This window comes from Arvicola amphibius, chromosome 5 (assembly GCF_903992535.2).
Source record: "Arvicola amphibius chromosome 5, mArvAmp1.2, whole genome shotgun sequence".
NCBI classification, from domain to species: domain Eukaryota; kingdom Metazoa; phylum Chordata; class Mammalia; order Rodentia; family Cricetidae; genus Arvicola; species Arvicola amphibius.
Window position 1 is genome coordinate 24,432,528 of NC_052051.1, and position 26,281 is coordinate 24,458,808.

The 26,281-nt window shown below is 44.7% G+C and overlaps 1 protein-coding gene and 1 pseudogene across 1 annotated transcript; one reads left to right on the plus strand and one right to left on the minus strand.

Annotated features, from left to right (window-relative positions):
• Window positions 1-11,507: 11,507 nt before the first annotated feature.
• Window positions 11,508-16,754, minus strand: LOC121677182 (annotated as a pseudogene).
• Window positions 16,755-21,046: 4,292 nt separating this feature from the next.
• Tmem74b (transmembrane protein 74B) lies at window positions 21,047-24,607 on the plus strand. Its single transcript, XM_038331860.1, has 2 exons — window positions 21,047-21,110; window positions 23,006-24,607. The coding sequence occupies exon 2, from the start codon at window positions 23,047-23,049 to the stop codon at window positions 23,743-23,745; it is 699 nt and encodes a 232-aa protein (XP_038187788.1). The 5' UTR covers window positions 21,047-21,110; window positions 23,006-23,046; the 3' UTR covers window positions 23,746-24,607.
• Window positions 24,608-26,281: the final 1,674 nt, after the last annotated feature.

Here is a 26,281-nt window from a genome sequence, read left to right on the forward strand (position 1 = left end):
AATATGCTTAATATGCTAAGACAGCTGAGGAAGCATGAGACCCTCTGCCTGTATGCTAAGCATCATCATTTGTATCTCATACTTGTGTATGAGATATTTTCCTGCATATATGTCTATCCATCACTTGCAGAAAGCACCCATGTGGGCTATACAATGGTTGAGAGCCTTTGGAACTAGAGTTATGGAGGTGGTAAGGCATCGTGTAGGTGTTGGAAATTGAACTCATGTCCTCTGAAAGAGCAGCTAGTGCTTTCAACCACCAAGCCATTTCTCTAGCCCCTGTTATTTGCATTTTTATATATTAAATACATGTTAGTATATATTGTATGTGTATATATTACCTATTAATATGTTGCAATATATTAGCGATAGATCAGTCATTAACCACTCTCTATACAGGAAACTGAGGCTCAGAGAGGCACACTTTTCCAAGGATCACTCCAGTGGTTGGTGACAGTTGGAATTAGAATCATTTTCCCCTGACCAGTGCATGGTCGGACTTGGTCTGTTTAAAGTGGTGGAAGTCCAAAAGAGGCTCCAGCCAGCGCAGTGTGCTCTGCCATGCATGGCGGCGTGGACAGCTAGAGAGCTTGGCAGTGAGAAGCTGGCACCCTGCGCTTGGCCTCCGAAGCTGATGTCTAATCATCTCACAAAGTCATTTCCTGTGGCTAACTTGTTTTTGTACACTTCCATTTTATTTTTAACCCCACTAAAGATTCCTGGCCCTGGGCACATTTTACTTCATAGGTTTAGAAAAGCTTGGCACATAAACTTGAGGAGACACAGAGCCAGAATGCCTGGATAGGCAAAGAACCGAAGTTTGGAAAGAGGAAAGCATTACAACCATAACTTATAACCACAAAGTCAGAATGGCTATCTGTTCGTCATCTCTGACCTCAGGGTAGCTTCCATGGGTCAGACCCCACAATGCATTCTGGGAATAGAGTACCGAGCAAACAGGACTTCACACCTGACCTCAGAGGGTCCATAGTCCATCCTGTAGGAGGTCTACTAACAACCAACAGACTCAAAAATCTCATGTTAGCCCAGGCTTCAGCTCAACTGACAGAATGCTAACCTAGCATAAAGAAAGCCAAGGGTTCCAACCCTGTCACTCTGAAAACTGGGTGTGGTGGTGCAGGCCCGTAATCCTATAAGGCAGGAGGATCAGAAGTTCAAGGTCATCTTTGGCTATATAAATCCAAGGTCAGTCTGGAATACACGAGACTGTGGCTCAAAATTTAAAATAAGTAAGAAGTGGGGTAGGCAAGTAGCTCAGCTGGTGGAGGGCTTGCCTGGCATGCATGAAGCCCCGAGTTGAATCTCTAGGACCGCATGCAATTGGTATGGTGCTATTGGCCTGTACCTCCAGCCCTGAGAAAGTAGACATGAGAGGACCCTAAAATAATCAGTGTCATCCTCTGCTATGTAGTAAGTCGAGGCCAGCCTAGATACCTGAGGTGCTGTCTCGAAACAACAACAACAATCACCACCAACCAAACAAACCCCTCACTTTATAATACAAACCTAGCATTTGCATGCACACATCTGTGTTTGAACATAAAATGAAAGTATGAGTTTTCAAATGAAAAAAACTTTGGCTCATATAGAGTGCTGGCTGCCCAAGTAAATAAAGGGCTATGACAGAAATTGTTGACTGTGCTCCACAGGAGGGAATTCATGCCTGCTACTAGAAACACAGTCACACCCCATGGCTGGAGAGACCACAGGCCCCGTGGGTGGGTGTTTACATATACAAATCTGTGCTGTTCCCAGCTTTGCTCAGAGAAGGGCAAGTGGGCAGCGGTTAATGCAGAGAGGTGTTTCTCTTCCTGTATGTGCTCAGCCATAGATGGGACGTCTGTATTGCTCATCTCCCCAAGGCTCAGGGCCATAACAAAAGAGTTGGGGGATGGGGAGGAGAGCTGTGATGCTGTCCTCTGGGTATAGCATGGCTGTTGCACACAGGAACACACAGCAGTAGTGTTACCTACACAAGACCTACCTGAACAGGACCAAGCCATATTAAAATCTCAGCATATGGGGGAGGGGCTATTGAGGTCCCACCCTTAGCTGAGGAACTATTGACGGTTGATGACTGGGGGTGGTGTACTTTTTTGATGAGGTAACCCCTGGTAGGTTGCCAAGTCCTGATAGGTGGATCAAATGCACATGTGGACAGTATTAGCTGGACTTAGTGGATCAAAATAGAGGACATGAAGTTGGGAGAAAGATGTGGAAATATCTTGGGGGAGGCTGAAGAGGGGTTTGGGGTAGATGCGATCAGTATACATTGTATACATGTATGAGAATTTCAAAGAATAAATAAAATGGTTTTTAGATATATACATATGTTATTCTTTAATATACTTTCTTTTCTTTTCTCATGAGAAAGACTATATCTCCCAGGCTCCCTTTCAGGTGTGTGTGTGTGTGTGTGTGTGTGTGTGTGTGTGTGTGTGTGTGATTAAGTACTGGCCAATGAAATATAAATGACAGTTACATATTCAATTTCTGGTTTATGTTTTTAAAAGAAAGAGAGGCGCTCCTCCCTGACCCCAGTGCTATCTTCTGCTGACCCAATACAGTGATGAGGCTGGCACTGAAGCAACCATCTGTGCTCACAAGATAGATGGCGATTGATCAGGCCTACTTAGGTGGAAGCCACCATGTCAGCTTGGACTACCAAGTAGACTTTTGCAAGAGAAATATGGTGTTTTATTAAAGACATGCTTGTCTGAATAGCATAAGTACAAGAGTCCAGGCAATGTACCAGCAACACGCCAGATGGCTAGAGCAGAAGTCAAGCACCTTGCTTTCCCCAATTCAAGTCATTCCCATAACCCCTCTGGATTCAATGGTTTATTCTCTTCCATATGTGCGCATGTTCATGACCAAATCTGCTCTGGTAGTGGAGGTTTTTGTCCTGCCCAGTTCCACAATAAACACACAGAAATTATATTATTTGCAATACTGTTTGGCCAATAGTTTAAGTATATTTATGGCTAACTTTTATATCTTAAATTGACCCATTTCTACTAATTTATGTATTGCCACTAGGCTGTGACTTACTGGCAAGGTTCTGGCACATCTGTCTCTGGTGGAAGCTACATGCCTTTTCATTGACTCCACCTTCTTTTTCTATCTATCTCTTTCAACCTGGCTTTACTCTGTTAAGTCATTGGCCGAAAGCATCTTCTTTATTAACCAATGGCAATAAAGCACATTCACAGCATACATCGCCTCCCACGTCACTGCTCCTTACAACAGCTTTGTGACATCCATAGTAGAAGGAGGACTTCTGTGACAGCCACTAAATATAGGAAATGCCAAGATGCAAGAGTAGCAGATGAGGAGCTAGAGAGACAATAAAGCATTTGCTGCGCAAGTGTGAGGATCAGAGTTCAAGTTACAGGACTCATAAAAGTCCAGGATAGAGCATATACCTGTGACTCCAGCTCTAGAGAGGTGGAGACAGGTGGAGCCTTGAGCTCACAAGCCACCTGCCTAGCCTGATTGGCAAGTCCCAGGTCCCAGAAAGTTCGTCTCAAAAAACAAGGTGGACTGCTTGTTAAAACACCAAAGTTGACCTCTGATCTCTAGATGGGCATAGTCTCATATTTTCCCCCATGAACACTGAGAATGAGTATGGTTCTCATAGGCTTATATATTTGAATGCCTGGTTCCCTGTTGGTAGAACTGTTTGGGAAGGATTAAGAGACATGGCCTCATTGGAGAATGTGTGCCACTGGGGACTTTTGAGGTTTCAAAAGCCCACACCATCTCCTGTTAGCTCTCTCTGATCTGGGTCTCATGGCTGTCTCAAGATATGAGCCCTCAGCTACTGCTTCAGTATCATGCCTGCCTGCCTGCCTGCTGCAGTTCTCCCCACACTGATGGTCATGGACACTAATCCTCTGAAACTGTAAGCCCCAAACAAACTCTTTCTTCTTTAAGTTACCTTGGTTAGCATTAGAAAAGTAATTAGGGGACACACACACACACACACACACCACAATTTCAAATAAAATAAATCATAAAAGAAATGCATTTCTGTTTTCCATGCACTATCTTGCCTCAGGAATTTGTTGTAGGCACAAAGATGGACTAAGACAATGTCCTACCCCAGCATGTCCTGTACACAAATCCCCTGCACCTCTCTCTGAACACACTGCTGTACAATAATATCCTGTATATGGATGAGTGTCCTAGCCTAGTGTCCCTACGTGTGTGTGGGCTACACACTCTGCTTGAGTGGTGGAGACTCCAGTGAGCAAGCAGTAAGTAGTGTGACCTCGACTTCAGGCCAGCAGCCTGACTGATCTAAATCCAAGGCAATGGCTCCAAATCTGGCTAATCTGATGCCTTGGGCAGTGCTGGTCTATGGATGAGAGATGACAAAATTCAAAATTATATGCTATTCTCATGGTATTTTCCAGAACCTCTTAATATAATTACTGACTCTCAGTATGCAGAAAGAGTTGTTTTATATATTGAAACTGCTGAACTTATTCCAGATGATTAAGAATTAAATTTGTTATTTATTCAATTATAAGAAATAATCAGAAATAGAAACACATATCAGATCCCATATGGGTCTACCAGTTCCTCTAGCACAAAGTAATGATGAAATTGATCAGCTATTGGTAGGAAATGTGCTAGAAGTCCCAGAATTTCATAAGAAACACCATATTAATAGCAAGGTCTTGAAGAAAGATTTTTTTTCTATCACTTGACAACTAGCCAAGGAAATTATAAATATTTTACTTGTTCTTTGTATAACCAAACTCCACTACCTGCAGAAAGTAACCCAAAACGTACTCAAAGGAATGGAATTTGGCAAATGGATGTGTTTCATTTTGCAAAGTTTGGAAAATAAATATGTATACCATACTATAGATGCATTTTTGGAATTTCAATGAGCAGCTGCTTTGAGTTCTGAAAAGGCTGATTCGGTAATTACACATTTATTAGAATTTATGGCCATCATACTGATACCTGTACAAATTAAGACTGACAATGCTCTAGCATATGTCTCTAGAAAGATGAAACAGTTTTTTTTTACAATGCAAAGCATATTACAGGTATACCACACAATTCTACAGGGCAAGCAGTTATAGAATGATCTAACTGCACTTCAAAAGATATGCTTAATAAACAGAAATGGATAATAAAGACCCCCAGAGATAGATTGTATAATGCTTTATTAACTTTACATTTTTCAAATGCTAATAAGAAATGAACGACAACTGTGGAGAGACACTGGATAGTAGAAAAAATTGCTTAATTAAGCCAGTCTGTATACTTTAAAGATGTGTTGACTTCAGAATGAAAACCAGGATACATGTTACACTGGGGAAGAGGTTTTGCTTTTGTTTCCACAGGAGAAGGAAAGCTATGCATACTATCAAAACTGATAAAGATTATATTTAAACAGGAGAGACCTCTTGATTAGAATAGATGATAGTTCACTAAACAGCGTGGCCATTAAAACTAACTTATAAGACTAAGAAACGCTTTTCATTTGATCATATATAACCTGCCAAAAAGGGTTAGGGCAGGGTTTTATTTTTTCTTTCCAGGAGAATAAAGGCATAAAATTAAGGAATCTCCATCTACAAATTGTTGCCCAACATGGGGTTGACTATATCCATGTAAAACCTGAGAGAGCTTGGAAAGGAATTCTAGAGTTTATCATAGCTTCTTGGTAACCACTTTTTTTTTCAGATGGGCTCTGTTTGCTGGTGGTGAGTAGAAGAACCATGACTCTATTAAGAGAAGGCTTAGTGACTCAGCATAAGAGTCATGGCAGCTTCCTGGTTCATGCTGCCAGCAGGAACTCTGGCTCTTTCAGGAGACCAAGTACTTGAATTGGGTTTGTGGACAACATGCTGCAAGTTACATGGTGGTCAACTGCTTCCCAGAGTTGAGGTGGTGAGTTTGCAGTCCCAGAGCTGGCAGGGAATTACCTCCACCATGTTAAAAGGCAGAGAGAGGTAGAAAAAGCATCTAGGGTTGTGGTGACCACACTGCTTACCATTTTAAAATGTTCTTTGTCAGAAAAGGATTTCAGATACATGATAAATAAAACAGATTCAGACACAAAAGACCTCTAAACAAGACACAGTGTGTTTTTAAAAAATGTACTTTGGAGAGAGAAGAAAAAGAGTATAGAGAGTCATAAAAAGAAATAAATTGTTTAAAAAAACCAAAGTCTTTAAAGAGACAGAAAATACAGACAGTCATAGATTAAAGGATTAAAGAAAAATAAGCCATGTAAAGATGGAATGTACACAGAGAGTCTGGATTATATATATATATTATTGTGTTTTCTTTGAAGTTTTTCACTGTGAATGAGCTAAGTACAGAGAAACATTTCATTGTACAGGTTGCTAAGCTAAACAAACGTATATATTTTAAAGGTATCTTGACTTTAAAATTTGGGTCTAAGAATATGTCATTTTTGAAAAGAGGTTCTGTTTTTGATTCCACAAAAGGTGGAAACCTGTAGATTCCTTCTAAACTAATATGGTTTAATGGAATAAGACTCCCAAGATTTCTTTGTAAACCCTAGAAATGTTTTGCCCAATGAACAGCAGGAAAGATTTTGGAGAAAACTATGCCCAAATTCCATAAATGATTGTTTATAAATGTTTGTTTACATTTAAAAGGGGATATGCTATAGAGATGAATACTACACATTGGTATGGATCTTGGTCTATTGATACAATTATTTTTACTTTCTTATTGTTTTTATTGAGCTATATATCTTTCTCTCCTCCCCTCCCTTTCTTTATCCTCCCCTTCTTCCTCTACTTTTGTCTCCATGCTCCCAATTTACTCAGGAGATCTTGTCTTTTTCTACATTCCATGTAGTTTAGATCCATGTATGTCTCTCTTAGGGTCCTCTTTGTTGTCTAGGTTCTCTGGAATTGTGAACTGTAGACTGGTTTTTCTTTGCTTTATGTCTAAAGGCCATTTATGATTGAGTACATATTATATATGTCTTTCTGGCTCTGTGTTACTTCACTCACTATGATGTTTTCTAGTTTCATCCATTTGCCCACAAATTTCAAGAAGTCATTGTCTTTTTCTGCTGTGTAGTACTCCATATGTAAATGTACCACATTTTTCTTATCCATTTCTCAGTCAAGGGACATTTAGGTTGTTTCCAGGTTTTGGTTATGACAAACAATGCTGCTGTGAACATAGTTGAGCACATGTCCTTGCGGTATGATTGAGCATCCTTTGGATATATACCCAAAAGTGGTATTTCTGGGTCTTGAAGTAGGTTGTTTCCTAATTTTCTGAGAAATCACCATACTGATTTCCAAAGCAGCTATACAAGTTAGCACTCCCACCAGCAATGGAAGAATGTTCCATTTACCTCACATCCTCTGCAGCATAAGTTGTCATCAGTGTTTTTTATCTTGGCCATTCTTACAGGTATAAGATGGAATCTCAGAGTTGTTTTGATTTGCATTTCTCTGATGGCTAAGGATATTGAACATTTCTTTAAGTGTCTTTTAGCCATTTTAGATTCCTCTGTTGAGAGTTCTCTGTTTAGGTCTGTACCCCATTTTTTTATTGGATTATTTATTCTTTTGATGAACAATTTCTTGAGTTTATTGTATATTTTGGAGATCAGCCCTCTGTCTGATGTGGGGTTTCCATTTTGTAGGCTTCCATTTTGTCTTGTTGACCAAATCCTTTGCTTTACAGGAGCTTCTCAGTTTCAGGAGGTCCCATTTATTAATTGTTTCTCTCAGTGTCTGTACTGCTGGGTTTATATTTAGGAAGTGCTCTCTTATGCCAATGCATTGAAGTGTACTTTCCACTTTCTCTTCTATGAGATTCAGTGTGGTTTGTTTTATGTTGAGGTCTTTTATCCATTTGGACTTGAGTTTTGTGCATGATGATAGTTATGGATCTATTTTCATTCTTCTACATGTTGATATCCAGTTATGCCAGCACCATTTGTTAAATATACCTTTTCTCCATTTGATTTTTTTGCTTCTTTGTCAAAAATCAGGTGTCCATAGGTGTGTGGATTGATATCTGGGTCTTTGATTAGGTTCCATTAGTCCTCCTGTCTGTTTTTATGCCAATACCAGGCTGTTTTCATTACTGTAGCTCTGGTAGAGTTTGTAGTCAGGGATTGTGATGCCTTCAGAAGTTCCTTTATTGTACAGGATTGTTTTGGCTATCCTGGGATTTTTCTTTTTCCATATGAAATTGAGTATTCTTTTGAGGTCTGTGAAGAATTTTGCTGGGATTTTGATGGGCATTGCATTGAATCTGTAGATTGCTTTTGGTAAGACTGACATTTTTACTATGTTAATTCTACCTACCTAAAAGCGTGGGAGATCTTCAATTTCTTTCTTCAAAGATTTAAAGCTCTTATCATACAGGTCTTCCACTTCTTTGGTTAGAGTTACTCCAAGATATTTTATGCTATTAGTGGCTATTGTGAAGGGTGATGTTTCTCTGATTTCTTTCTCAGCCTGATGTGGAGAGGGTCTTCTGTTTTAATAAAGAAACTGCCTTGGCCAGCCCTTAGGTGGGTGGAGTAGACAGTACAGGAAGAAGGAAGTGAGGTAGATGGCTCAGTCAGATGCCACGCCTCTCCTAAGTGAGATAAATTGCCATGCCTCGCCTCTCTGGGGCAGACTGCCATGCCTCTCTTCAGGGCGACAGACATGCTAAATCTTTCCCGGTTAGACACCACTTGTGGTGTTACACAGATTATTAGAGATGGATTAAGCAAGATGTGAGAATTAGATAATAAAAGGCTGAAAGTAATGGGCCAGGCAGTGTTTAAAAGAATACAATTGTGTGTTGTTATTTCGGGTTTTAAGCTAGCTGGTGGCTGAGAGCAGGGCGGCGGGAAGCCGCCCACAGCTCCTCACTACATCAGCCCATTTATCATCTGTGTACAGGAAGTCTACTGATTTGTTCAAGTTAATCTTGTATCCTGCTACATGACTGAAGAGGTTAATGAGTTGTAGAAGTTCCTTGGTAGAATTTTTGGAGTCGCTTATATAAACTATTGTATCATCAGCAAATAGTGAGAGTTTGAGTTCTTCTTTTCTTATTTGTATCCCCTTTATGTCCTTTTGGTGTCTTATTGCTCTAGTTAGAACCTCAAGAAGTATATTGAAGGGCTGGAGAGATGGCTCAGAGGTTAAGAGCACTGACTGCTCTTCCAGAGGTCCTGAGTTCAATTCCCAGCAACCACATGGTGGCTCACAACCATCCTTAATGAGATCTGGTGCCCTCTTCTGGCATGCAAGCATACATGGAAGGAATGTTGTATATATAATAAATAAATAAATCTTTTTTTTTAAAAAAAAGAAGTATATTGAATAGATATGGAGAGAGAGGACAACCTTTTGTTGTTCCTGATTTCAGTGGAATCGCTTTGAGTTTCTTTCCATTTAGTTTGATGCTGGCTGTTGGCTTGCTGTATGTTATCTTTATTATGTTTAGTTATGTTCCTTGTATCCCTGCTCTCTCCAATACCTTTATCATGAAGGGATGTTGTATTTTGTCGAAGGCTTTTTCAGCGTCTAATGAGATGATTATGTGGTCTTTTTTTTTAGTTTATTTATATGGTGGATTGTATTGACAGATTTTCATATGTTGGACCATCTCTTTATCTCTGGGATGAAGCTGACTTGGTTATGGTATATGATTTTTCTGATGTGTTCTTTGATTTGGCTTGCCATCATTTTATTGAGTATTTTTGCATCAATGTTAATGAGTAAAACTGCTCTTTAACTCTCTTTCTTAGTAATGTCCTTATGTGGTTTGGGTATCAGGGTAATTGTAGCTTCATAAAAAGAGTTTGGCAATGTTCCTTCAGTTTCTATTGTGTGGAACAATTTGAGGAGTATTGGTAATAGTTCTTCTTTGAAAATCTGTTGCATTCTGATCTGAAACCATCTGGCCCCGGGCTTTTATTGGTTGGGAGATTTTTGGTGACTGTTTCTATTTCTTTAGCAGTTATAAGTCTATTCATTTTGCTTATCTGGTCTTGATTTAATTTTGGTAAGAGACATTTATCCAGAAAGTTGTCCATTTCTTTTAAGTTTTCCCATTTTGTGGAGTACAGGCTTTAAAAATATGACCATATAATTCTCTGGAATTCTGCCATGTCTGTTGTTATTTCCCCTTTTCATTTCTGATTTTATTAATTTGGATATTCTCTCTCTGCCTTTTGGCCAGTTTGGATAAAGGTTGGCTTTTTTTTTATTCTCTCGAAGAACTAACTTTTTGTCTCATTGATTCTTTGTATTGTTTTCTTTGTTTCTATTTTGTTAATTTTGCTCTCAATTCGATTATTTTCTGCTATCTAGACCTCCTGGGTGAGTTTTCTTCTTTTTGTTCCAGAGTTTTCAAATCATCTGTTAATTCACAAGTGTGTGATTTTTCCAGCATGTTTATCTAGGCATTTGGTGTTATGCACTTTCCTCTTAACACTGCTTTTATTGTGTCCCATAAACTTGGGTATGTTGTGTGGTAATTTTCATTGTATTTTAGGAGGTTTTTAATTTCTTCCTTTATTTCTTCCTTGACCCATTGATGAGTCAGGTGAGCATTGCTTAATTTCCATGTGTTTATTGGCTTTCTGAAATTAGTATTGCTGTTGAATTCTAATTTTAAGCCATGGTGATCCAATAAGATACATGGAGTTATTCCAATTTTTTTAATCTGTTAAGGTTTGCTTTGTTACCTGGTATATGGCCAATTTTTGAGAAAGTTCCATGAGGTGCTGAGAAGAAGGTATATTCTTTTATGTTTGGATGGAACATTCTATAAATGTCTGTTAAGTCCATTTGAGTCATAACATCTGTTAGTTCCCTAATTTCTCTCTGTTAATTTTCTGTCTGACAGACCTGTCCAGTTGTTATAGTAGGGTGTTGAAATATCCCACTATTAGTGTGTAGTGTTTAATGTGTTATTTAAGCTTTAGAAGTGTTTCTTTTACATATGAGGGAGCCCTTGTATTTGGGGTATAGAAGTTCAGTATTGAGATTTCTTCTTGATGGATATCTCCTGTGACTAATATGAAACGTCCTTCTTTGTCTCTTTTGATTGATTTTAGTTTGAAGTTTATTTTGTTAGATATTAGGGTAGCTACACCAGCTTGTTTCTTAGGTTCATTTGATTGAAAAAAAATTTAATCAACCCTTTACTCTGAGGTGATGTTTATCTTTGAGGTTGAGGTGTGTTTCTTGTATGCAGCAAATGGATGGATTCTGTTTTCACATCCAATCTCTTAGCCTGTGTCTTTCTATAGGTGAGTTGACTCCATTTATATTAAGGGATATTAATGACCAGTGATTACTAGGTCCTGTTATTTTAGTTTTTGTTGTTGGTGATGTTATTGTTTGTGTTTTCTCCTTCTTTGGGATTTGCTGCTGTGAGATCATCTATTGTCCCTGTTTGTGTGGTTGTAGCCAACTTCCTTGGGTTGGAGTTTTCCTTCTAGTACTTTGTGTAGGGCTGGGTTTGTGGCTAGGTATTGGTTGAATCTGGTTCTGTCATGGAATATCTTGTTTTGTCAGACTATAGTGATCGACAGTTTTGCTGGGTATAGTAGCCTGGTCTGGCATCCATGGTCTTTTAATGTCTGCTTAACACTTGACCAGGACCTTTTAGCTTTCATTGTTTCCATTGAGAAGTCAGGTGTAATTCTGATAGGTCTACCTTTATATGTTACTTGGCCTTTTTCCTTTACAGCTCTTAATATTCTTTTTTTTTTTTGGTTTTTTCAAGACAGGGTTTCCCTGTAGTTTCTAGAGCCTGTCCTGGAACTAGCTCTTGTAGACCAGGCTGGCCTCGAACTCAGAGATCCGCCTGCAGCTCTTAATATTCTTTACTTATTCTGTATGTTTAGTGTTTTGATTATGATGTGGCAAGGGTTCTTTTCTTTTCTTTCTTCTTTTTTTTTAATCCAGTCTATTTGTTGTTTTATATGCTTCTTATATCGTCATATGCATATCTTTCTTTATATTGGGAAAGTTTTCTTCTATGATTTTGTTGAATATATTTTCTGTGCCTGTGAGCTAGAGTTCTTCTCCTTCTTCTATACTTATTATTCTTAGGTTTGGTCTTTACATGGTGTCCCATATTTCCTGTATATTTTGTGTTAAGCTTTTGTTAGATTTAATGTTTTCTTTGACTGATGAGTCTATGTGTATGAAGATATATTAATGTGATTGGTTTAATAAAAACAGAACAGCCAATAGCTATGCAGGTAGTATAGGCAGGACTTCCGGGCAGAGAGAAAGAGAAAGGAAGTAGATGAGTCCAGGTGCGCATCAGATGCCAATGAGACTTGGAGGGAGTCAGACCTATAAATGAAAGAAAGGTAAAAAACCATGAGGCAAAACATAGAATAATATAAATGGGTTAATTTAAGTTTAAGAGGTAGTAGGACAAATCCACGCTAAAGTCAAACTTTCATAAACAATAAGTATTTATGTCTTCACTTGGGAGCTGGCTGGTGGGACAGAAAAAGATTTGTTATAATTAAACACCAGCCACTAAGCATACATACATCTTGACAGCAAGGAAGACAAAAGGAAACAGAGAGAATATATCCATTACCTAGTGAGGAATTTAATGCATTCTTTACATTTTAATGATAGCCTAATGGCTTAGCTTACTATCTACTTGGCCATACCTAGCTGCAAGAGAAGCTTGGAGATGGAATCCTTTTAGGGTGCAAGTGGGAGAAAGGAGAATTGAATGCTGATGAAAATAAGTCTTGATATCATCAACTTCAAACAGAAGCATTTTTCTACCATACTCAGTTTTTTACCAGCTGTTATATATCCATGATAGTGCCAATATCATGATCCCCTATTTTCTAAAACAATTTAAAATAAGCACCAATCTCTTGAAATGGTGTGCATGTGTGTGTGCGTGTGTGTGTGTGTGTGTGTGTGTGTGTGTGTAATGATAGATATATGTGTATAGATACAGTATGAATGATGGCAAAGCTTCCTTTAATGGCATCCAGAGACCCATGTTTACAACTACATGTAGATCCATCCCTCTTCTTGACTCTGAGCTGTGGTAAACAACAGAATGCAATAGGCATGATGCCAGGCCACTAGTTTCAGGTCTTGACTCTAAAATGTCCTGAAGCATCTTTTTTTTTTTTTTTGTACTCCTGAGAAATCTGAGTGCTGTATAAGGTTTCCGAATAACCCCAATACCACCACCAGGTAAGAAAGTCCAAGCTGTCCACACTGAGGGTCTGTGTGGAAGAGAATGGAAACCCCTGGATGTCAGTGAGAACCAAATCACAGATACACAGTGAAGTCTGACTGTTTAAGCAAGGTCCCAGATCTCTGTGCCATCCGGCTGACACCACACAGAATGCAATGGAACTATGCCATGCCACATGACCATGAGCTAGTAAGTTTTGAGGTAGTTGGTAATGCAGCAGGAGAAAACCAAACACCTATGTATCCTATCACATTTCCACTACTCTGGAAAGCTCTGGGCCACCAGGTGGTGCTCTAATGTTCTCTAGAAGGACCTCACTCTGTTTCACAAATCACATCGCACAGAATCATAGCTAATTTACTGAGCATGGATCATATGTCAACATGGCCACAAAGACTGCCCACGTGACCTGTCTTCTTGATCTTGTCACTTTTACATAGAAGGAGTGAGAATTTTTCACCATGTAAATCTGCCCACATCACTCCCACGTTCTCGCCACTGTCAGAAGTCACTAGGCCACCTCACATCAGCCTGCTCAGGAAGATGCTGAACATGGACCCCTGTGCCTTCCTGTGAGTGGATATCCTTGCTGTGTCTGGCAGAGAAGTACTTCGTAGGTGCAGTATAGAATCCCCAAGGGTGGATGCAAGTCCACTCTTGGCTTAGAGGCTTCACGTCCCTTATGGCCTGTCTCCAGGTATATAATCCCCATGTTCAGGAAACCCAAAGTATAAATTCCCATTAGGTAGTTAGGGTTTTTACCAGCTGTTGTTGAAAATGATAATTAATTAACTAACCCACTTATTAGACAAGGTTTTTCTATCCTGCTGCCGCAGCATCCCAAAGTGCTGGGATTATAGCTGTGTGCTCCCATGCCCGGTACAACTTTTAACTTTTTTAGATTTATAAGAGGGGAGGTAGATAGTACAGAGTTGTTGTGTATCTCACCCAAAGTGTCATTAAATTAGAGTTTTGTGTGTGTTTCAGTTTAAGGACCAATACGAGATGTTAGCATTATAAAGTCCATACTTTCTCCAATCTCCCAGTTCTGATGCTAACCCTTTCCTACTCCAGGACACATGCATATACTACTTCCCCTTTAAGCTCCTCTGGACTGTGGAAGTTTCTCAGATTGCCCTTGTTTGGGGCAACTTCCACGGTTTTGAGGGGAATTGCTCAAGTATTTCATAGCCTGTCCCTAGTCAGGGCTTGGGATTCATGCGATCTCATGATTAGATTGAGGTTGTGAGTTGTGAGGCCACAGAGGTAAAAGGACAATTAAAAACGTTAATTGTGGGCCTGGAGGGACGGCTCAGCTGTTAAAGGCTAGGCTCACAACTAAAAATATAAAAATGTTAATTGTGATGGAGTTCTTTTTTAAAAAATATTTGTGTGCATAAGTGTTTTGCCTGCATGTGTGTATGTGTACTGTGTACATTCAGCACTTGAAGCCTGAGGAAAACAGAAGGGGACATCTGATCCCTCTGGAACTGGGGTTATAATCAGTTGTCTACCATGTGAGTGATGGGAACCCAACCTGGGTCCTCTGGAAGAGTAGAAAGTGCTCTTAACCATTGAGCCATCACTCCAGCCTCGCCATCTTTTAAGGAGGGCCTATTAAATACCTGAGCCAAACCTTCAACTCATAGCAATCCTCCTGACTCAGCCCTCTGAGTACTACACTACAGGTGTGCACCAGCATATCAAGCTAAAGTATCTTTTGCTTGGCCTCATCACAAGGGTGCACACTGGTACCATAATCTGACCGCTAATGTGGACATGGTCATCTGGCTGGGGTAAGTGCATCAGTTTCTTAGGTACTTAGTTAAAACCCCCATCTCCATACACACTCTTGGAAAGGCCACTATCAGTCAGCACCTCAGGATAGCATTATGCTCCATGCTTTGAGGACTGTGGGGCGCACAGCTGAAATACTGTGTGGTGGTTTATCTTTTCATTGATTCATTCAGCTGTTTATATCAGCACGGAATTGGGAATACTTATGTCATACTTTCAGCTACAAACCAGTATTACTATATTATTTTGTTGCTTAATTTTTTTTTTCCTCCAGCATTGTCTGAGAACACTTTAAGTTGACCTGTGTCTTTCGGTATGATCTCATCAGTGTGTGTGATTGTGTGCATGTGTGTGTAGTTGTTTTTTTCCTTTTCTTTTTGTAGGAGTGTTAAGACAAGGTTTCTCTGTGTAGCCCTGGCTGTCTGAGAACTATCTGTAGACCAGGCTGGCCTCAAACTCAGAGATCTACCTGCTTCTCCCTCCTGAGTGCTGGGATTAAAGGCATGTGCCATCACCCCTGGTCAATTCCTTTCTTTTTAATTCAACATTTTAAAGGATTTATTTATCTTTCTTTATGTGTATGGGTGTCTTACCTGCATGCATATCCATGTACCATATGCATGCTTGGTTCCTATGGAAGCCAGAAGTGGGTCCTGAATCCCGGGGAACTGGAGTTATAGATGGCTGTTTGTTGGCTGCCATGTGGGTACTGGGAATCAAAACTGGGTCCTCTGGAAGCATCCAATGCTCTTAACTGCTGAGCCATCTCTCCAGCCCTATGCATAGTATTTCTTTATTTTTCTGGTTCATCTTGTTTATTTTCTGCCTCATTGCTCCGAGGAGCCCTGGCTCCTTTTATATGAAGAATGGTATTAGAAACCAAGATCTCAGGCTTAGCTAGTAAGGTGACTGCTGCCAAACCTGATAACCTGAATTAGATGCTAGGGATCCACATGGTGGAAGAAGAGAATTGACTCCTATAGGTACACACACACACACACACACACACACATGCACGCGCACGCACACGCACACACACAAGCATGCACACACAAGACACTAAGATCTCTACACTGGGTGCCCTCTTTGCTATGGAGTACGATTGTTTCTAGCAAAGAAATACATATGTGTTTGAACCCATGCATATGTGTATGTTTTTGTAAATATTTTAAAGCAGATCTTGCCTCAAGTTTATTTGTGAAAACAGCATTGGCACTGGCCACCTGCAAATAGTGTGTGGGAGTGTCATGCCAGTCCATCTGTCTTCACATTAGCAGAGAGAAGCCTTCGCACCTTTGAGAGCTGGAACTGGAGCTGCAGCTTCAGCCTTGGTTTGAGCGTGGGCTATGGATGGCATAGCCTGCAACCTTTGGCCATGTAGCCTGGAATCTGCTTCCCAGGCTTGGGGGAACTGGTGAAAACAAGGCAGTTGAGTTTGGAGTTGGGGCTTTGGCATCTTGGACTTAACCGGTTGCCTTAGGCTTCCCAAGGGCCTTGATAGCCTCTGCATGTGAGCTCTTTGCCTTTGCATCGCTTGCCTGCATCTTCTTCAGGCCTTTCTTGTGCTTCTTGGCAAAGTGCATGTTCCTCAGGAATATTTGGAGTGGACCGACCCCCTTAAGGAATTTGTAACTTTGTGACCGGGGTTTCTTGATGCCTTTTCTGTGCCATTTTTGGAATTGGTTGTGTGTGGTATGATTCCTGGACTTTGCCATGTCTACATGGTAACCCATGGTCCAGAAGTGCCTAGGACTACTCTTTAAACAGTTATATATGTAATCACTCACCTCTAAATTAAGCTGAACATGAGTTCATATTGGCATCTCCAACTCTCATTCATGCTAGCTCCCTCCCTAAGAGTCATATTTATCTAAACAGTGTTGCTCAGTAACTTGCCATATATGTCTCTGCTTCCGAAAACAAAACAAAAACCAAAACACCGAAAAAAGTCTGAGTTTAACAAGTAACCAAAAGTCAAATTCACATGTAAAAGGGGAAGGGTGTGGTGGCTAGCTTTCTGTCCAGTCTCTTCCACGCGGTTCCCCACTGTTCTGAGAACAAAGAACAAAGGTTTTGGCCTGGAAGGCTTTGCTGAGTCCTGGCTCTTGTCCAGCACAGCCCCATCTCCTACCCAGTTCCTACCTGGGTCTCCCACTGTGACCATGCCCCTTCCTCTCCACACTCCCTGACCTCCCTTTCACCCACCCCAGGGTGTCTGCCCACACTAGCTCTCTGCTGAATCTCTCTTCCCTGCTCTTTATGTAGTTGCCATCTATAACCTGCCCATCTTGGCTCAGTCCTCACTTCTGCTGGAAAGCTGTCCCATCCCCAAGACTGAGCCAGCATCCTGCGTGAGACACGTAGAGCACATTGTACCTGCTCGGCAGCCCTTACTCAGCTGCAGTGTGACCTGTGGGTATCCCTTTCTTCTGGAATACCACAGGAATTTCTCAAAGACGGGGATGGGCTCTGCATAGTTGCTGGTATACAACAGGAGTTCCAAAACTGAGAAGTCGTCTCAATCTTTATTCAAAGAGAATTTATCAAGACCCTCCTAAGTGTTGGCTCCTTTGAAAGTCTCTGGGGATATGCCAGGGAGAGAAGGAGACAAAGCCTCTACTATGCTCTTTTGTTTGGTTGGTTTTTTTGTTTTTGGAGACAGGGTTTCTCTGTGTAGCCCTGGCTGTCTTGGAACTCCCTCTGTAGACCAAGCTGGCCACAATAGCAGAGATCCACCTATCTCTGTCTCCTGGGTACTGGGATTAAAGGCGTGCGCCACGTCTACTCTTTTCAGGATGGCCTGGGCAGGTGTCCCTGAGAAGGTGACATGTGAGCAAAGACTTGAGTGAAGTGAGGGCGCAGAGTGACCTCTGAGGACACGCAGTGAGGCAGGACGGCACAGGACAGGGGAGGGATTATGGCCACTCTGATGGTTGGGATCTCGTGGCAGGACGGAAAACTTGAGCTTCAAGAGGAACTTTTGCACGATGTCATATACCTGTGAGCGGTGGAAATGGAACTGCACAGGACCTGGTGCCAGGGCCAGCTTCCCCGTGGAAATCCTAACAGACCAGGCCTCTGGAACGATGGGGGAGACAGGCCTGTTCAGCTCTGGTGGCTCAGCACAGGATCTGGCAATGTTGGCCCACAAGACTTCCAAGACAACCTTGGCACTCCTGGTGGGTGAGGACTAAATGCCTTTGGAGGAGGACCCACGAGCCTTTGCCAGTGAGACAGCTAAGGAGTCAGGGAAGGGCTTTCTCACCTTCTCTTATTTTCCGGATGGCATCTGATCACACAGGTGGAGTCCTAGTTCTATGGTCATGATTCCCTTGGACAAAGGTGGGCACTGATGTTCAGAGAGATGATAAGACCTACATGAGCTAGCCATCAAGTCTTCCCAGAAATCATAACCTTACCTTCCTTACTGTAAGTTCTCTTTCTGGGCTTGGCCTGGGCTCCCAAGCAAAAGAAGTTCCCCTTAAAACAGAAATCTGTGCACGGGGCTCCCATCCAGGTCAAGGGAATGGCTAAACGGAGGAACCCCTCAGTGTGTGTGTGTGTGTGTGTGTGTGTGTGTGTGTGTGTGTGTGTGTGTGTGTATGTGTAAGCCAGACAGGCTGCCCGCGAAGGGGCCTTGTAGGTGACTTTGGAGGGTAAAGGTGTGCGTGGCCATGGACAATACCCCAGGAAGACACCCATCAGAAACTGAGGTGGGTAGAGGCTTCGTTTCAGCCTTCACGTGGCGCCCGTGAGCCATTGAGTCTCACGGAGTGATGAAACGCTGGACCTGCAGGCCTTGAAGAGGATCCTGGGTTTTACCTGGGGTGGGAAAGGCATCCCTGGGTGCAGCGGGGTCTCCCCAGTGGCGGGGAAGGGGTCTTCTCCTCCGCCTCTCCATGGCCCCGCCCCGTCCCTGCGCCCAACGCCGCGGGCTCCTAGCCTCGGGTTTCCCTAGCCAGCGCTAGACAGAGGTGGCCCTAGGGACGGCAGGGGCTGGGCACCAGCAGCCACCTCCCTCTCCCTCCCAACGCTAACTCTCCGGGCGCCCTCGCCCGCCGCGGGCGGAGCTGGAACGGCGGCGCTCCAGGATCCCCGCTCCCACCCTGCCCTGTCCCTTCCTTCTCGGAGCCCCCCAGCGGCCGACGCGGTGCAGCCCGGCACTGAGCGAGCAGGTACGTGCGCCCGAGCAGCCGCTGCGGGCGGGCAGGGAAAGGGGGCGGGAGCCGGGGAAGGCGAGGCGGCGACCGGGCCGAGATCCGCGCACACCCTCGGCCGCCGGGAGCCCTGTGATCCCGCGTGCGGAGACTGGGGAGGCCCGGCACGGCTCCGCACGCCAACCGCGAGCCGCCGGCGCAGGGCCCGAGGCGGGGAGTGGCAGCGAAGGACAGCTCTCCTGACCTCGCGGCCGGTCGAAGGACACGCGACCCGGGCACCCTAGCGCACGCCGGCCCAGCCGTGCTCAGGCTCCCTGGACCATCCCGCTGAGATCGCTGACCGGCCGGGTCCGGCCTGGTCTGGCCGGTGGCGTTGGTGGTCAAGGACAGGAGCAGGGGGTGTGAACTGCGGGCCGGCGGGCGCGGGGGAGGCGGGAGGCCGGGGCTCTGGGGCTTTCCGCGCGGAACTTTGGGTATAACAGCGTAGACCTGCGTGTGTGCATCTGCGCGCCCGAGGCTTTGTGTACTACGAGTGCGTGTGTCTATCGATTGGGTTTGCGAAGCTTCACCCAGCCTCGCAGTGTGTCGAGCTCCCGGGTGGGTGTCAGCGTGCTCCATGGGTGGGGGTGCTGGACTCGGGCAGGTCTGGGTGGATCCGGCTTAGATCTTAGCAGTGCTAGAGGTAGCTTTTATTTCCTTTCTCTCTCTGTCTCCTTCCTTCTCTCATCCTTCCCTATCTCCCTCAATTTTACCCTCTTGTGGGTACCACCAGAGTGGCCCGTGGATCTATCTATGAGTCACACTTATTTCCCGGGTTTGTGGGTATTGCTGTGGGAACAGTCCCGAAGGCTGTGAGTGTGGAACGGGAACGGGAGTGGGGGTTCGGGAGTGCTTGCCTTTCAGGAGCTATAGGACTGCAGATACAATAGCTGGGGCGGTTTTGGGTTTGGGGTGTGATCCGTGGCCACCATCTGTGTGACTCTGCTTATGTCTGGGTAATTGATGAGCATGCCCTTGAGTAACTTACCAAGTGTCTAAAGACTAAACAGACATTCTAAAGCTATCAGACAGACGACCTCCTTGTGTCTGCTTCTTCACCCGGCATCCTAAGGAAAAAGTTTTGGGTAAAAGAGAGTCTTACTCTAAGAATTTGGGTGCCCCAGATATCTTCTTGGATATGGAGGCTCTAATGTACCAGTCTAGGATAGGGGTGATGGGACACTCCCAAGTTCTTCAGGCCTGCTGAGGGCTTGATGGGTGAGGGCCACAAGTGGCACCTACTTTCAGGGTCTTAGCTTTTAGTGCCAAGAGCAAAAAGTCAACTAGCACTTTCCTCCTTCCTATTTATCCTCTGTGAACTGAGAGGAGATTGAGCAGGAGACGGGGACTCAGGGAGATTCAGAGGGATCTCTGCCCTCAGGATGCCCATGGCTGATGTCTCAAGTGAGGGCTGAAAGAGCCAGGGAAGGAAGGTGTTCAGGGAATAGAGATTATTGGGGTGCCCATATTCAACTATTAGTCCCTAGTCCCCGTACATACCGTGAGGTCTTGTTCTCGTTTTCTAAGATGGTGATAGAGCTGAGCTCTTCCTCAGTGAGGTGCTCAGGTGAGAGTCTAACAGGCAGTCAAAGCTCAGAAAGCGTGTATTAAATGGACGCGTAGAGGAGGGACGCAGCCATAGAAAGGAGTTGTAAGCCGGAACAGCCTTTGAACTGAGATGAAAGACCATATGCTCGCTAAGAGAACAAGTCCACATGGGAAGGTCAAAGAGACTCACATTCATCCCCTTGGAGTTTTGCTCATTTATTCGTCTCATTTACCATCGCTTTATTTATTTGCTCCCCTTTGCACAGAAACACGGGTGCCCACAGAGCACTGGAGAATGACCTGAGAACACAGAGAACCAGCGTTCAGGTGTGTAAACACATCGGCCTAGGGTCTCTGTTACCTGGGCATTTAGTGCCTGGGCTGTGGATGTATGTACCCGAAGGATGTCAGGGTATGCATGGGACATAAGAAGTGACACACCGGGGAGGTGTGTCTGTGGAGAAGACTACAACCCGCATAAGGGAATGGCCCAGTTACCAATGCCAGGTGTATGTTGTGAGGGGATGGTGGCCCATGGCAGTCAGATTTGCAGGAGAAGGTGGAAATGAGAGCCTGCTGCATCTGCATGGCTCTAAGGATTGGCCTGACTGGGACAGTAAGGGAAAGAAGACAAGACAGACACATGGGCATGCAGAAAAGCTGGGATCAGGTGGTCTGGGCTCTATAGTGAGAAATCACAGCCATCCTGATCAGCATGGTTATTATATGCAGCTGAACAGGGAGGCAGGGGTATTGTATATGGCTAAAGCAAGAGGCAGGGATCAAGTTTAGCTAAGTTGGTAGGGGCAGTCTCTGTAGGGGAAGTCACCAGGCCATAGACTTGTAGGGGAGGGGGAGGCTAAAGCAGACGCTTTCTGCACACACTGTCTGTATTTGCATTTGGACCTGAGGAAGGCTTTTCCATCCCTCTGATCCTCATGTGGGAAAGGCTTTGCCACTTCTGTGGGACCAGTCCTTGAGATGGCCGTGCCCATGCCAACAGTACCTTCTCTGAGAACTTCACTTGCTTCCTACTTGAAGCTTAAGAGGTGAAATCTTTGGGTTTTTTTTATCTTGGTAACTAACACACCAAAACTCACTGAATAGAACTGGGAGTGAATTAAGCAGAACCCCAGTGCACTCAGTCCAGCCCGTGGCTGTAGGTTGGTGGCCTTTTGGCACAAGAGCATGTGTGCACTGAGTCTGTATGGTATGTGTCCAGGGATCTGGAAGTGTTTCCTCGTTGCCCCCACCTCCAGTCCTATGTGCACTGAGTCTGTATGGTATGTGTCCAGGGATCTGGTAGTGTTTCCTCGTTGCCCCCACCCCCAGTCCCTGCCTGCTTACACAGAGATGTTTGGCTTTGAGCTCAGTTAAGGTTTTCCATTCTCCAGCTTCCTTTCTGCCAGGCCACATGCCCTGGGCTTCCTCCCTGGACTCTGTCCTCAATGCGGCTGACCTTCTGCCTTCTAAATCCCACACAAATCCTAGCCTTTCCTGCTCCAGCAACTTGACCGCCCACTGCTTCTCAGCCAGGCTTTCACAGTCCTCTGTGAACTGGCCCAGCTGATCTCTGGGGTCCCCCTTGCTTTTCTAGAATATTCCTATCCTCTGCCTGCAGAGGAATGTCCCACTATTTCTTTTTGGCAGCTTTTAGATGCCATCCCCTCCACCCCAAGCTTTTGGCCACCAGTTCCTACCACACTTGGACCGTGTCTGCCATGGCCCACATCATCCACTCACCTCACACATGCTTATACAACATTGTCTGTTAGCTGAACTGGACACGGCCTGCTGAGCATTGTCCCTACAAGGGAGGATTCCCATTTTACAGATGAGAACACTGATTCTGCAGAGGAGCTCAATCATGTGCTCAAGGAGGCCGGGATACGGACCTCATGTCCACTCTAAATTCCTCCATCATGATGACACCTATTATTAATACTTACTAGGTACTCGACTAAACACCTTACACGTGGGCTACCGCAGCCTCTCCATTAGCACAGTGCAGGAGGGAGTATTATCAGTATTGTCACTGGGAAAATTTTTTCAGTGGGAAAACTGAGGCCGGGAGAGGCTGACTGCACCTGCCACTGGGGAGTGGTGGCCTAGCATGGGCCACATCACTCTGCTGGCCATAGCTCTCCCCAGTTGTGCCAGGGACAAGTGGGATACTGAGCTTCAACAGGCAATTTCAACTGGCATTATGTTTTCTCTTCTAGCTGCCAAGGGGCCAAGGCATGAGCTGGGGTCGTTCTTCCCAATGGCATCTCCCCCTGGTCTGGAACTGAAGACATTGAGCAATGGTCCCCAGGTTCCAAGGAGACCAGCCCCGCTGGGCCCAGTGGCGCCATCCAGGATGGGTGTGGAGAATGCTTGCTTCTTCTCTGAGGAGCATGAGACTCATTTCCAGAACCCTGGGGATGCCAGACTGGGTAGCTCCCCCAGTCCTCCTGGAGGTGTCCCCTCACTTCCCCGGTCCCAGCGGGATGATCTTTCTCTGCATTCAGAGGAGGGGCCAGGCCTGGAACCTGTGAGCCGCCCAGTGGACTATGGCTTTGTTTCTGCTCTGGTTTTCTTGGTGAGCGGAATCCTCCTGGTGGTAACAGCATATGCCATCCCTCGAGAGGCCCGAGTCAACCCTGACACAGTGACAGCAAGGGAGATGGAGCGCCTGGAGATGTACTACGCCCGCTTGGGCTCGCATCTAGACAAGTGCATCATCGCGGGCCTGGGGCTGCTCACAGTGGGTGGCATGCTTCTGTCTGTGTTGCTCATGGTCTCTTTGTGCAAGGGTGAGCTGTATCGCAGGCAGACCTTCGTCCCTGGCAGGGGATCCAGGAAGACCTATGGCTCCATCAACCTGCGTATGAGGCAGCTCGCTGGGGATGGGGGCCAGGTCCTAGTGGAGAATGAGGTTGTCCAAGTCTCAGAGACCAGCTATACCACACAGGGCTCTTAAGTAAGAGTCCACCCTATCTTGCTGCTTTAGCTGAAGAGCTTGGAAGTCCCCCAAAACTTGGGGCTTCAAAGTGAGATCCACAGAGGGCTCTGTGGAGGGAGTTTTGGTGCTGGGGTGGGAGCAGCCTGGGTTCTGGCTTAGGCCCTACTCAGGCAAGCACTGCTGATGTGTTTTGCAGCTTGAAGTTTTTGCATAAGGCTTTGTTTGGAGGATGGCTTCTGCTGCTAAAAATACATTTTTGGAAACCACTGCTTTTAGAAGATGAGGTTGCTTGGTATTTCTCAGGGTTGGGACTCATGTGAAAGGGTTGCCTCTGTTCCTCATGCCTTGGGAATTCTGAGACCCCTACTATCTTCACTAGCCGAGTGAGAGTGTTGGGTGACCATCTAGAATAGAGCGTGGCTTCATGGTGATGGGAGAAGTTGGTTCTGAGTTGACCCCCCGCAGTACCCTACTGACTGAACCATAACCCTCCCCTCTCCAGACCTCGGATGCTCAGTCTCTAAAGTGAGGAGTAGGACTGGGTACGCCACCATGAGCCACATCTGCCCTGGGAATAGGAAGCCAGTCTGCCTCTGGCCAACCTACAAAAAGGGGTGAAGGTTTTTGACAGGGACTGACTATTGTCAGAGCCACCTTCTGGCCTGCATTGGTGACTCGCAGTGCCAGGAGCACTTGTTCTCATTGTCCTGCTACAGAGCCTGGGTGAATGGGTTTGGTTCAATCCAGAATTTGACCCAGTGTGAATTGGTCTTGGAATTTGGTTTCCTATGGTGGCTAATTTTCTGCAGTGGTTCCTTTCAAAATCGCACTGGGCACCTAGGTGTGAGGACGTGGTTGTATTTCTGTGGGCATGTTGGGGGTTTATCATCTCTCCCTCCCCTTAGTGAGCTGTTACTTAGGCCTGATCTCATCCTGGTAGCAGAAAACAATTTTCCTTAATTCTGAATTTGTAATGTCTGCCTTTCCTTCTCAGTGAATTTCAGTTGCCAGTCATCTGGGGACATATAAGGTACACTTAAGTGGCCTGGATACTCCAGCCACATGGATTAATGTTTGCATTCTGTCTTCAGTGAAGTATTTCCAGGATCCCTCCAAACTCTATTTAAACTTCTGACAACGGAAGTAGCATTAGGGTCAAGGAGATGGTGGCAGACATTTGGAGAGCACTGTCCAGTCCAAAAGGCCCCAGAGGACTTCCAGAGCACATATTGTCTAGGCTATGGAAGACTCTAAAAGGGTCGTTTCCCTGAACCCTTGCTCCAGGCAGGTCCCTCACCCTCCATCTTAGCTGCCTGTATAAGCTGAGATCCTAGCTGTTGGTGGGGGTGAGAATACGGGATGGCACAGGGTCTGTAGGCTGGAGAGGTCCTGACTGTGTGGAACATGAGCCTTCAGCTCAGGCAGCTTGAACATCTGGGCAGTATAATATCACAGTTTCTGAGACAGATCAAATGTCTGCTCATTGGCAGTTTTTGCCTAGAGTAGAGGGCTGGGGGAGGGCTGAGGGGGACATGGTACTGAGAAGGTGTGGCTTAATAGGACAAAGCTCATGAGAGCAAAATGTCCTAATCCAAGGGCTTCTTTAAATATGTTGATTTTTCCCCTGCTAGAGCAGGGAAATACTGGACAAGGTGGCAGGAACCATGCTAGATGAATCACAGTGAGGTAGGACATTGCCAGTGATGGGCCCCAGCTTCCCAAGTCCGTGATGGTAATAAATGTATCAATCTGAGCTGTATGGATTCCTGTGGCAGTAGAGGAGGCATGCTAGGCTACAGTACCTACTGAGAGTCTATGCCTATGACTGTCCATTTGGATCAGTTTAAGCATAATGAAATGTACTTAGGGGCTAAATCTGCTGGAAAATAAAGGAATGGCAGATTTTTTCCAAGCCAGAGGAACCTGCTTTGCATTCTGATGGGGAAGCTTCTTTAGAAACCACATGCAAATGGATCAAGACAGGCCTTACCTTGTCCGTGAATTAAGACGATTTGAGAGATGCTGACAGTATTTCCCCAAGATGCAGCTGAGATCTCACAGCCCATGGACCAAGGCTTAGGAAGGAGTCAGGGAAGGATGAGGAGTGTTGAGGGTCTCTTTGGGATTAGATGTGGAGTTGTCTCTGTGGCTGCTGGAACATGCCTGCCTCCCTTCTAAGAACTGCCTCTGCCATCCCATTAGGCCCCCATTATTGCTTTCCTCATTGTATCTGAAGAGATAGAGCTTTCAGAACTGGCACGATATGGGTTTGAATATGAGCTCTGCCACTTACTGGCTGTGTGAGCTTGGGCAAGTTACCCCACCTCTCTGTTTAAGTGTGCTAACTGGGTCATACCACATTCCTAGGGTGAGAAACATGGCTGGCATATGTAGTAGGTGTTCATGTTTGAATAAGAGGATGAAACAAAAACATTCTATTCCTGACAGGGCAGGCGGTGCCCTATGCAATGTCCTGGAGCCCCACAGTACCTGCCCAGCTCCCTGGAGCCTTGCTAGAGTACTGTCTTGGATCAGAAGATCCCATGACTAGCAG

What these genes read in the sequence shown, in the direction of transcription:
- Tmem74b (XM_038331860.1), top strand. Translation starts at nt 23,047, where the DNA reads ATGGCATCTCCCCCTGGTCTGGAACTGAAGACATTGAGCAATGGTCCC.